Here is a 13,562-nt window from a genome sequence, read left to right as displayed (position 1 = left end):
GTCTATACCTTCACAGACCGCGCGAGCAGAGAACATATATATCCTGTTTTCATGTAAATCATATGACAAATGTGCTGGAGGGTGTGACGATCATAGCATCGTTCTATGTGCCGGGCTTACCCCGGAAAGCCCAGCCCCAATTTAATCCCTGGTATTTGTTGAGGAGAGCTCTCTATGACATTACCCCCGCTGAAGCTCACCAAAGTTATATATAATTCCATAGTTCAAGTTTTGTCGCATTGTTGCGTTTATTGGTCAACAATACTGGTCTTCTAACTGTTCTGAGCGAGTTTTACTGGAATGAAGAGCCACAAGAGTACAGAAGTGGCACAAAGTCAGCATAACTGGCATTAAAACCCTGACCCTTCACAGGATCAGCCAGGTTGAAGTTCATGTAGGAAGGGAGGCCTCAGTAATGCATGCTCTGCAACTCCTGTTTAGTTTTAGCTACTCTACAATGCAATATAGTAATGTGCAGGTAAAGTGTGGCGCCAAATGTAACCGGTTAGCGAACCAAAGTTGGGCGATATAGTCTTAAAATGTAGAAAGGGTCCGTTAAAAAGAGGTCTCTAAAAGGTATTAAATTTGACCCCAGGATTTCTGCATATACCCTGTGGTGTTAATATATAGAGATTATCCACATCTTATTCTCGGTTATATTCTGAAATCCAATAGAAAATGCTTTACATCGAGGGTGCACTTGGGATGCTAACTTCTGAGTCATCTCTGCACACACAGAGAAAAGACTCTATTCTTACGGCCCCTACACATGGCGGCGTGCGTTGCCGCTTCAACGCTTCTGCCCATTCACTTTGAATGGGGTGACGTCACGATTCGCCGAACTGCATTGTGGGAGCAAAGCGTAGCTTCTCTCGCGGTGCTCGCTGCAAAAGTAGAGCAATGTTCTACTTTTGACGCCTCGATAGAGGCGTCAGCCAATCGAATCATATGCCAGTACAAGCTCTAGCCAATCAAACCGCGTGGTTGTGTGTCTGGGGCGGGAGATTCATGTGATTGGTTGTTGGTCGAGTTTCAGCCCCCCCCGCCAGCAAGCGACAATGCACGCCGCCGTGTGTAGGGGCCGTTACTATAGCTCCTTTTGTTTTCACTCTAACATTTCTCTCGCAGCTAAAGAACAGAATAGTCAACTTATCGGCTGTTGTATTCAAATGTTGTATGTATGTTTCCTGTAGGAGCGTCAGAGGCAGCTGGAGAATCTGGGCATCTCCCTGCAGTCGTCTGGAATCAGAGTTGTGGATGACAAGTGTTTCCTGGTCAACCTCAACGCTGACCCCGCCCTCAACGAGCTGCTGGTGTACTATCTGAAGGTACCTGATACACAGTCCAGTGCTCTTTACTGTACACACTGTAGGCTGAACTACAGAGGGGCACACCAGATGTAAACTAGGGCTGTACCAAATCGTTTTTAATCAACACTAAAATGCAGCGCAGCATTATTCTGTCTAACGCCAGTAAATGAGCATAAGACTGAAAACGTTCAAACCTTCATTTAAAAACCCCAAATAGAAGCTGCGTATTTACAAGATATGTATGTTTCTTCCTCCCGTGATCCAGGAGCACACGCGGGTGGGCTCAGCTAACTCTCAGGACATCCAGCTGTGTGGGATGGCCATCCAGGCGGAGCACTGTGTCATGGACATCACAGAGAGCAGCGGGGTGATGCTCACTCCTCACCGCAACGCTCGGTATGTGCTCACCTCAGTCAACAACATCTATCATTGATTCACAGAGGAGCTCTCTGTGCACCGCTGATTTTACTTTCTCATATTTTTGACAAGATATGGAAATTCTTTCCATGCTGAGAAATCACTTTTAGATCGAAACACCAAGCACTAGATTATAAGAACTGACAGCAAGGGTCATAGATGGTAGCACTTGCATTTAAAGCTGTGCTAATAGATATTTAAGTCAAAGGGTAACTTCTTTATTTTTCAACCTGAACCCTATTTTTTCATGTTATGTGACATATGTCTAATGAGGACAATTATTTTTGAAATTGGTCAATTGAGCAAGAGCACTGCACTAAATGGGCTGCAATCTAATTATTTGAGGAAATTCTGCACCATAAAGGTTGTCCATTTAAAATGCTTAATGTTGCCATTGACAGGCTCAAATTGTTCTTATTAGAATTTGATAGCACTTTGAAAAGGACTCTTACAGAGAAATTCAACTTTTTGTTCTACACTTTGCTCAATCTGGTATGGTTTTGTCCTTATGTCTAACCGAGTCTTGCTCAAGCAGAAGATATTCTCCAGTCTGACAGCAATTTGAAAAGGGAATCTTTCCATGAGATACCGTACTTTAGGAAATACACATTTTAATACAAAACCATTTGTTTCAAAGTAGGAAGGGAAATTATCCGAATCAATAAGTGTCTCTTCTAGTTTACATAGAAACAGGAAATAAGAAGGATATGGACCTGACTAAGTATTAAATGCTACCAGATGAGTAATGTAAGCAATGTTCATTGTTTTCAGTAGTTGACCATGTAAACTATCATCTTTTCTCATGTTGCATATATCTTCTTTTGCCACCTGTAGAACGTGTGTGAACGGTGCTGCAGTCACCAGTCCGGTCCAGCTTCACCATGGTGACCGTATACTGTGGGGGAACAACCACTTCTTCAGGTCTGCTTCACCTACAGTGTTTACTCGAAGTGAACGATCACACAGATATAGAGCTGAACCCCACATGTTTCTACAGCATGCATTTACATGTGATCAAAAACACTTCATTGTGTCTCTTCCTATTTTTGTAACACTTCCTCTTCTGTCACCCACTTTGTTACATACATCAATACACACCGCCTGCTGATGGACGCACACAGGATCAGCCTGCCGAGGCACATGGTGCACACAGGGGCTGAGGATGAGGAGGGGGTGATGAAGACGTGTCTGAGCAGCGACCAGCTGGAGGTGGACTTTGACACGTCCAGCGACGTTTCCAGCGAGCTCAGCTTCGGATACGAGTTTGCTCAGGCCGAAGTCATGATGAAAGGCATGGGCAACAACGGTGAGTCACTCTGAGAGGTGATGAATGAGCGCTTTGATATAAACAATATGAACATATGCTTATTTCATATGATACAGTAAAATACATGCGGATGCGTTTAACTTCCTCAGAGCGTGTTTTTAGGTTGGCAGTTATGGTAAATAAATATAGTGACGATGCATGACTCAGCATTTTTACACAGCTAACTGATATTGTGTCTATACAACTCTTTAAAAAAGGATCTCAAAAAGTATGCATGTGTGAGACATTTCACATTGATTTGACTTACTGATAGCACTTTACATTAAAGCTCGGTAAAAACATTCTTACAGTGCAGTAGGGATGTCCCGATCACCTTTTTTTGCTCCCGATCCGATTCCGATCATTTGATTTTGACAATTTGCCGATACCGATTTTTCCCGATCCGATCTTTATGCTATGCATTAAGAGAAAAAAAAGCATTCAAGTTGTCCCTTAAGGTTATTTTTTCTTATTTAAATTGGATATTCTATCCAACATGGATATAGCTTCTTTCTTTCACAGCAGCATTGGATCAGTTCAGTTGTGCATCATTGGATCAAAACAAAACAAAGCTTTCAGTACTCGTTAGCTTACTGCTACAATTAGACACTGCGCCCTGCCCACTCTGTTGCCAGATTTGAGAGAAATAAGCAACCAGGTCTATGAAAACAAGCCCCAAAGAAGCAACACATACATGATGTTGTGTAAATTGAAACCAAAACTAAGGCCTCAGGATGACTTTAAGACTTGAACATGGTCATTTTTGTTTTGTAACATTGAATACAACATTTAAAAAAAAGTATTTATAAAAAAAGAAAAAAATCCCGATCCCCGATCTTTTTTCTCCCGATTTGAAAATCACGTGATCGGCTCCGATCCCCGATCACGTGATCGGATCGGGACATCTTTACCGTGAAGTCATAGTTGTATAATAAGGTGGAAATAATTAGAGTATGACCAGGTAATACCTTGGTATTAATAATGGGTATTTCTGTGTATTTTTGGAATTAAAAGTTTGTAAAAGGGTACAAACGGGCAAAAAATGTATAATTAATAATTATATAATATTTGTTATAATAAATATATATACAAATATGTATTGTAATGAAACACATTTACTGTAAAGATAGCAACAAGGCAAACGACTAAAATAAATTAATAGTATAATGATATGTTGGTAATATTATGGTAACCAGCTAACAATAACATAGTAATATTATTGCAAGATTTGGATTAAAATGGTTATAAAGTGAAATAAATAGGGTAAATACGTTATAATTATGGTGCAATATCATTTTAGTTTTTCTTTACATTTTAGTTAATGTGTCTAAAACCTTCCAAATCACACAGAAATTGGTCATAAACCATATTATAGTGCTGAATGCATCAACCCTTATCTTAAAGTAAAACTATAAATGGTGTGATCAATGCTGTAATTGTTACTTGTAAACACTTGGTAGTTTCTAAGTAATAACCATGAGTCAGGGCAGCAAAATGCTACGCTATCTGTTTCTGTTATTAACATGGTAATATTAGATAAACAACAAACACCAAGAGGCATAATGATTCAATGGAAACACTGTGGTAGATTTCTGTAAATGCCACACCATAAACGATAGATTTGGTTAAAGGTCTAAATATACTTGTCATGGGAGTGGAAACATTGAAGCAGAGACCCCCTCGTGTTTTTATGTCCTCCTCACCCATCTAACTCATGTCATATCTGTGGAGCATGTCATTGAAAGTGGCTGTTGGCAGTTGGCACCAAAATAACTTTTAGTTCTGTCAACTTTTTCACAAATGACTTAAGGACAACCAGTGTCAACAAATCCCAGGAAAAGACCAATTTGTTCCCTGCCCTGTCCCCTGGCACTCTGCCCCAAAGCCCTTTGGTCCTGAAGATATACATCTGTAGTAATGGGTCACTTTGGAAATACACACAATACTTGTTGAGTCATTGTCACATCTGTGACTAGCTTTATTCCTATCCATCCAGATGTTACAGTTGTATCACACAATGTCCATCAAGTAACTCCAGCAGGTAACAGCTTGTGTGCAGAATAATCGAAATATAACCCCGAATGTTTTTAATGTGGGACAGGTAATTATATATTTCTCACAATGTCCTGGTTGTGTAAATCCTGCACAGACGACTTTAATGTGGGACATTTTGGATTTTCCTGAGTGCATCCTTTTGAAGCAGTTCCAAGTTGTTGACTAAACAAAGACAAGGACTTTTCATTTTAACAGTTTTTATTGATGCTAATTTTCATTTGATAGGAAAGAATTGCAAACTCTAAACTTCTTCCCACTCCTCCCTCCCTTTCCTCTCTGTCCCTCCTGCGGCCCCTCCTCCTCCTCCCCCTCAGACCCCCTGCAGTCGGTGCTGCAGACCCTGGAGAGGCAGCATGAGGAGGAGAAGCGCTGCGCCCTGGAGCGTCAGAGGCTGATATACGAGCAGGAGCTGCAGCAGCTCCGCCAGAGGCTGACTCCGGAGAAACCCTCTCACCTGCTGGACCCTGCAGGAGCTGCTGCAACGTCACACATCTCCCAGAAACGCATGCGCCGCTGGAGCGAGGACAGGTGAGAGACAACGGGAGGATAATCATAATAATCATAATAATCTTTATTTGTATAGCACCTTTCATACAATACGTGCAGTTCAAAGTGCTTCACATAGACATAGAATACAATTACCAGTAAAAGACATAAAACAAACAAAAAATAGCATACAGTAGACATATCAAAAATGAATTTAGATTAAAGGTACAATGATGAAATTGTGCATTAAAAGGAGGATAGTGCAAAACACACTATCAGGTGACAGGTTAAAGAAGAGTTAGCTTCCAAAAAGGCTAAATTGTACAAATGTGTTATGAGTTTTTTTTAAAGACTTCCACCAAGCTGGCTTCCCCTCTACAGGTATTTTGTTCCATAGCTTTGGGGCTTAGTAAATGAAAGCTGCCTCACCAAACTTCTTTTTACCGCTGTTTCTGGGAACTTCTAAGAATGCGACACTTTAACTGACCCCTGTTGTCTTTAAAGGAGAAACATACATTCATCACATTCATCAGATGCTTTGTAAACTTGTGTGTGTGTCTCAGAGAAGCGATGATGACTCGCAGCCTGCGGCGCCTCAGGGAGCAGATCGTGCGGGCCAACCTGCTGGCTCAGGAGGCCGGGTTCATCGCCGAGGAGATGAGCAAGAGGACGGAGTACCTGGTCACGCTGCAGATACCTGCTGCCAACCTGGATGCTAACAGGAAGGTAGGGTGTGTTGTGTGCAGGGCCGGTTCTAGACAATTTGCTGCCTGAGGCGAGATTTTTGCTGGCGCCCAAAAAACTGTTTCAAGTCCTGAGAAAGTCAAATAAGACGGTGTGTAAAACTTCACTGCCCAGCCAAAAAAAAGTAACCACTTTGATTTAACTAGGCCAGTAGGTAAGGACTTTCCACTGGATAATAACTGCAGCGATGTACAGTGGGGCAAAAAAGTATTTAGTCAGCCACCAATTGTGCAAGTTCTCCCACTTAAAAAGATGAGAGAGGCCTGTAATTTTCATCCTAGGTATACCTCAACTATGAGAGACAGAATGAGAAAAAAAGAACCAGAAAATCACATTGTCTGATTTTTAAATAATTTATTGCGAATGATGGTGTAAAATAAGTATTTGGTCAATAACAAAAGTTCATCTCAATACTTTGTTGTATACCCTTTGTTGGCAATGACAGAGGTCAAACGTTTTCTGTAAGTCTTCACAAGGTTTTCACACTGTTGCTGGTATTTTGGCCCATTCCTCCATGCAGATCTCCTCTAGAGCAGTGATGTTTTGGCGCTGTCACTGGGCAACACAGACTTTCAACTCCCTCCAAAGATTTTCTATGGGGTTGAGATCTGGAGACTGGCTAGGCCACTCCAGGACCTTGAAATGCTTCTTACGAAGCCACTCCTTCGTTGCCCGGGCGGTGTGTTTGGGATCATTGTCATGCTGAAAGACCCAGCCACGTTTCATCTTCAATGCCCTTGCTAATGGAAGGAGGTTGTCACTCAAAATCTCACGATACATGGCCCCATTCATTCTTTCCTTTACACGGATCAGTCGACCTGGTCCCTTTGCAGAAAAACAGCCCCAAAGCATGATGTTTCCACCCCCATGTTTCACAGTAGGTATGGTGTTCTTTGGATGCAACTCAGCATTCTTTCTCCTCCAAACACGTCTAGTTGAGTTTTTACCAAAAAGTTCTATTTTGGTTTCATCTGACTATATGACATTCTCCCAATCCTCTTCTGGATCATCTAAATGCTCTCTAGCAAACTTCAGACGGGCCTGGACATGATTTTAGCCTTTGTTACTTTGGTCCCAGCTCTCTGCAGGTCATTGACTAGGTCCCCCCGTGTGGTTCTTGGATTTTTGCTCACCGTTCTTGTGATCATTTTGACNTTAAATTGGATATTCTATCCAACATGGATATAGCTTCTTTTTTTCACAGCAGCATTGGATCAGTTCAGTTGTGCAGCATTGGATCAAAACAAAATAAAGCTTATGCTTTATTTTGTTTTGATCCAATGCTGCACAACTGAACTGATCCAATGCTGCTGTGAAAAAAAGAAGCTATATCCATGTTGGATAGAATATCCAATTTAAATTAAAAAAATAACCTTAAGGGACAACTTGAATGCTTTTTTTTTTTTTTTTTCTCTTAATGCATTGCATAAAGATTGGATCAGGAAAGATCGGTATCTGCAAATTGTCAAAATCAAATGATCGGAATCGGATCGGGAGCAAAAAAAGGTGATCGGGACATCCCTAGTTGCAGGTATAAGGTTTTGGGGATTTTATCATTCATACTATGGGGAGAATGAGTGCATTTAATTTCATGGCAATCCATCCAATATGGTAGTGACCTGAGAGCAAGTTTAGAGCACTTAATGCAGCGACGTTAGCAGCAGTCAACTCCTCATAGCATGGTCTTTCTGCCTCTTCCTTCATCATGTTTAACGTGTCCATTGTAGAACACCTCAGCCTGAATGCAACAGTTGAACTCACGATACAGATGTGCTGCAGTCTCTCAGATTAGCATCAGCAGTAAGCAGCCACAACTGCTCGTCCCATCTGTCTGTTAAGAGATGGCTAATCCTCCCTTCCATCTTTTCCTTACATTAGTCATGTAAACTATAGTGGTCTATCCTTGTCTGTGAGAACAGAACAATTAGGGTGTGAATATGTCATCTGCACATTAAAAACACCTTCCACAAATACAACAAATATTTTTAAACTAAATGTTCTTCTCTCCAATAATTCAACCAACCATTTGCATTCAAGTGCCATCCATAAATGGCCAATTGTAGAATTGAGATCCACAAATGCATATTTTATTCAGTAATAACAACTGTATTCAATGATAAAAAGTTGTAAATGTTAGAAAGATATTCAAAAATGCTTTTCTTTTACTAGTAATGTATTGACAGATTTTCTTTGTATATTTGCAGATCGTTTGCATTTTTCTTTTATTATATATATAATATTGTTTATACTTTTTTCCTGCTTGAAAGGAGAGTACATATGTACAAATACATATAAGATGTTAGTTTAGTTTTCACAAATACACACACAGCCAACTGGCACAGGTATATTTCCGCACGCTGCACTGGCAACATGCACTGAACCGTGACCCTCGAAAGCAAAACACGTAACGAACCATGACCTGTAAACTGTTCCACCCCAATCATGGTGGAGGCACACATTCAATAGGCTTCAGAGGTGCGTGTTGCCGTTTGTTTGTAGCCTTTATTTAACCAGGTGAAAGCCCCTTGAGATCAAAAGATCTATTTTTCAAGGGTGACCTGCAATCTCTTTTTCAAGGGTGACCTGCTAGAACAAATTAGTCTGCTGAGCGAGAAAGGCTGCCTAACATAGATGATTGAAAGAACGTATCCTGAAAAAAACCTTGAGCAAGGCATTTATTACCTCAAAGTTCCACAGGAGCTGCTGCTCAATAGTATGGAAGGGCTGTGGCTGTACTGAGTGAGCAGAGTATATTTGCATGATCTGTAGGTGCATAACCCTCCCTGTTTTGTGTCAATTAGCATAGTTAAATACGGATTAAAGGCCTCCATGCAGATCTGATTAAAGAGTCATCTAATACAGGGAGTGAAGTATCAAATGACAATTGTAACAGTGAATCAAATAACATGAAAGGGAGAGGGTAGCTTTGAAGAGAAACCTTACCCCTAATTTAGGATTAAACATTCCTAATGAAATCATGCAAAAAGAGAATGCTGAATAGAAGAACTATAGTCTTTACTAGAGGCTGTGGAGCCCTAACAGTATTGGTGCTGATGCAAGGGTATATTTAAAAAAGGTAATACAACAAATTAATAGTTTCATACACTACTTCACTATGATAGACCCTCACATGTGAACTGTCCTTGTGTGGAGAACGCCATTAAACCAGACTCGGTTTCATTTCAATCCATTTGTAGTGGTATTTGCTTGATGGTCGGCGTGGATAGGTCATACATGAATATTATCCTTCCATGACTGGAGACTGTCTCCTGGTGAATGTCACATCCTCTGATACACCAAGCGGAATGTGGACAGTTGTGTAAAGTAACTAAGTACATTTACTCAAGTACTGTACTTAAGTACAATTTTGAGAGAGTCGTACTTTACTTGAGTATTTCAAATGTATGCTACTTTGTACTTCTACCCCACAACAATTCAGAGGTAAATTGTGTACTTTTACACCAGTACATTTATTAAATACCCTAATAGTTACTTTACAGATGAGGATGAATGATGTGAAATATAATCAAGTGTTAAATCAGACTTTAGTTCCACCTGGAGTAAATTCATAAGCTACCCTGCAGTATACAAAGTCATTCAAACTAGCTGCACCTTTACCAGCTTTGAGAACACTTTAATGATCAATCATTATAAAACATATCATATATATCATTCTGAAATGGAGCAATCTGCATAATGACTACTTTTACTTTTGGTAATTTAATTATATTCTGATGGTTATACTTTTACTTGACTAACATTTTGAATGCAGGACTTTTAAGTGTAATAGAGTATTCCTACACTCTGGTACTTCTACTTTTACTCAAGTACAATATCTGATGAATACTTCCTTCATCACTGACCGTGGACAAGTTTTATTAAACGTACAATATTACTTAACACGAGTTTGATAGCAGTTGTTTGTTAAACAAGAGCAAAAGATTAAAATGATGAAATACATGAGATGCTGCTGTCATGTACGGAAGAGGATTTGGGCCAAATGAGAATGAATGTTTGGGATGTGACCAAAAGTAAAAACAAAGGTTGAGTTCTGACTTTAATCCCAGAATTCCGATTTTGTTTCTCAGAATTTTTTGACTTTAATCGTACAGTTTTGATTTTTTTTCCCTAAAAATACTGAAAATAAAGTCAGAACTCAATTATTATAAAAAAAAATAATAATCACATCCCAATTGTTTTTCTTCTCTTGTGGCCCTAATCCCCTCCCTTAGTTATGTGTATGCTGTACGACGAGTGCTAAATGCGTAATATTGGGCTTATTTGAATGGGCTTCTGTGTGCAATTCTGTCTCTACGTGGAGATTACCAAACTCCAGGCAAGCCATGACTAGCCGGGCAGACAGTGTCCAAAGCCCCCTCACACACACGCACACACACAAACACAAACACACAAGCTCCACTCTCTCTCACACACACACTCACTACACACATGCGCGCCGTCTAGCATTAGCCTATGTCACCGTCTGGCCACTAAACACACACTACAAGTCTGAGTTACGTTATCTAGCAAAGTCATGTAAAAGAAAGCACGTCACACACAGCACGCGCATGTAGCATGTATGTGCTAAATTAAAGTACCTGTGTTGTGGTGGTGGTCGTTGGTTGGTGAGATGAGCTTAGCTATCGCTGTCTGGCGCTTCACTGCTGATCAATTCTCTCCACATCACAGCTTAAAGCCAGCACACTCCAAAACGCCAAGCAGGAACAAAAAATAAGGATATTTTTCTTGAAAAGTCTCTCTAAACGGAAAAACCGCACCAGTGGTTGTTTGTCCCCACAGCGAACGTTAGGCTGACCCTAAACAAAAAGTCTCCCCGGGAAAACACGTTCCACACACGGCTCACTGGAAGCGTTCAGTCAGTTGCTGTTGTCTTTTGGGGTAAAATAAAACTACTATCGTCCTCCGTGAAAGCACACCCCTTCGAAACAAAAGTCAGAATAAATTCGCCGTTCGCTGGAGTCACAAAATGTTTATTCCAGTTTAAAACTTGTCAGGGGTTCCCCTTGGCGCACAGCTGAATGGGTGGGAGCACCGCTCGGCGCTCAGAGTGAATCTCTCTCTCTCTCTCTCTCTCTCTCTGGAGCAGAGGAGCAGCTATCTCTGTGCTGCATTCAAGGACTGTCGGAAACATCACTGTCGAGAAACTGAATAATCTAGCACAGTTTGCTATTATATTCCAGTTGACAGGCGGTTCGTGTATATTGTAGGAATCACGGTAAGACCATCACTATCAAGTAAAGTAAGTCTTTGTCCATTTCCTTTAAAATGTTAATGAAATTGAACATTAGAATATGCTAATTTTATCTGAATGACAGTATGTTGTCTAAGGTGGTCTGTTTTCATTTGAAGTCATTTTAATATATTTTAATGCATTCTTTTGTGAAATACAGCTGACAAGAGATGGTTATTATTTGTATGTATTATTCATTATTTTTGCTCTATTTATTATTATCATTATTTCTTTCTTTATTGTTTGACATCATGTACTATCACTAACATAGTTTACTGTTGCATTTTTTTTTTATTGAACTTGTTATTATCCAAGGTAACTCTTAAGCCCCACGGACCCGATTCCGGGGCCGAAATCACGTCATTTGCAGGAAACAACGTCTAAGGAACCTTAATATTTAATAAACTATGAATATTTGATATCCATATAACGGGAAAAAACTCATTTAACTGATCTTTTTCATTTTTTTTTTCAAAAGAACCCGATGGCGCGATTGCCTAGAGACGGTGCGCGCCCTGTAGCTCTGCAGCTACAGGCATCAAAAAATCTTGAGACTGGCGTGTCCTGAAGCTTGTCGATTTTTGTTGCGCGCCAACGCAAACCAGGGTCAATGAATCTCCCGCCCGAGGCCCCTAGCAAAGCAATACATGTTAAAAGGATAGTAAACTGGACTATAGAACTCTCCAAACGGCGCGAAAAAGCTACCCAGCTGTTCACCCACTGTCTCTGCTCACCTCCCTCCATGCTGTTCTCGGTTGTGTATCCCGGTCCTAAATAGTGTCCTCGGCGTTAAAGAACCCGTGTGATTTGGCGATGACCGCTAATATCTTCGTTTGGAATATGAGGAAGGCCCTCTTGCCCTGGAAAGCCCGGAATGAACTGCGGTCTGCTCTCCCAGCTTGCACGCGTTTGATTGGCTAGCGCTTGCCTGTCGGCGGGGATGTTGCATGGAAACACGCGACTTTGATTGGCGCTGATGCAAGCGTCGAAGCCTCACACATAAGTTGATGGCCCTGTGAGTCCTGCGAGGTGATGCTGTGCAAAGCCTATGCTGTCTCGCAATCACTGGTGGTAAGCTACAGAGTTCTACGTCACCCTTCATGCGCATGTGAGAATGCGCTGGCGACGCCGCTTGAAGTCCATTTGTCGATGCCTGTAAGTGCCTAGACGGGCTTGTCGCGCCTCTGCATATGTGCCAGGAGTATGCCTCACCTAGCGTAGCGCACTGAATCATCCTAGCTCCCTTTATCACTCATATCCCTACGCCTGGGACATCCAACACATCGTTTATGATCGTAAAAGACACAGAATCTAACGGTGCCCACCTAACACTAAAAGATCTCTTGCTTCGCGTGCTCTAATGTACACGAAGAACGTCATCCTACACGTGCCGCTCTCTGCGATGTGTGCCCGGCGCTAAATGGCTTACTTGTTTTGCCTGGTCAACACTGGTCTTCAAGGCATTTAAAACGATAACAACGATTGATGTAGTTAATCCATTCTCTCTCTCTCGGTCTATCTCAGTGTGGCTGTGTTCCTCTTGAATGTTTCTTATAATCTACTAAGCAATAAACTGCAATTTCGTTTTAAATAGTGAGGCAGGCATTGTCCTTGCGCTCTGTAGAAAGACTGAATGCCCTTTTTTTTTCAAACCTCTTAGACCTCGCGCGCGCGCGCTCTGGGGCAGTACGCGTCCTCTCTCGTGCTCTCATGCTGTCGGCTCTGCTGAGCGCCTGTGGAAAGAGATGTCAAAGCGGTCAAAGAAGGGGGCAGAGATAAGGAAAATCCAACCAAATGGACCTATAGGTTTTTGTGTAAACTGTCTAAAAAGATCAAATAGCACTTGTTTGCATCAATCTTGATAGGGTACCCTGTTACTCTAGTGTAGCTGTTTCTCACTTGTGCATTACTAAAAGCTTTTACGCTGGTAACCCTGCATCCAAGGTTAGTTTCACTATTAAGTTACAACAAATTTTTGGTCGTCCAGCCTCCT

General features: G+C 41.2%; 1 protein-coding gene across 1 annotated transcript in view; it reads right to left on the bottom strand.

Moving 5' to 3' along the window:
- LOC104941233 (kinesin-like protein KIF13B) overlaps window positions 1–8,734 on the bottom strand; it is a 36,533-nt gene extending 27,799 nt beyond the window's left edge. The window contains exons 1-3 of the mRNA XM_010766298.1: window positions 8,653–8,734; window positions 3,683–3,693; window positions 432–438 (exon numbers count right to left, since the gene is read on the bottom strand). Coding sequence (XP_010764600.1) covers window positions 432–438; window positions 3,683–3,693; window positions 8,653–8,734 — 100 coding nt within the window. The remainder of the gene's footprint in view (window positions 1–431; window positions 439–3,682; window positions 3,694–8,652) is intronic.
- Window positions 8,735–13,562: the final 4,828 nt, after the last annotated feature.

The sequence above is a fragment of the Notothenia coriiceps genome, unplaced genomic scaffold (genome assembly GCF_000735185.1).
Source record: "Notothenia coriiceps isolate Sejong01 unplaced genomic scaffold, NC01 NC01_scaffold00003275, whole genome shotgun sequence".
NCBI classification, from domain to species: domain Eukaryota; kingdom Metazoa; phylum Chordata; class Actinopteri; order Perciformes; family Nototheniidae; genus Notothenia; species Notothenia coriiceps.
Note: the sequence above shows the minus strand (reverse complement) of the source record. Positions and strands in the feature narration are given on the sequence as shown.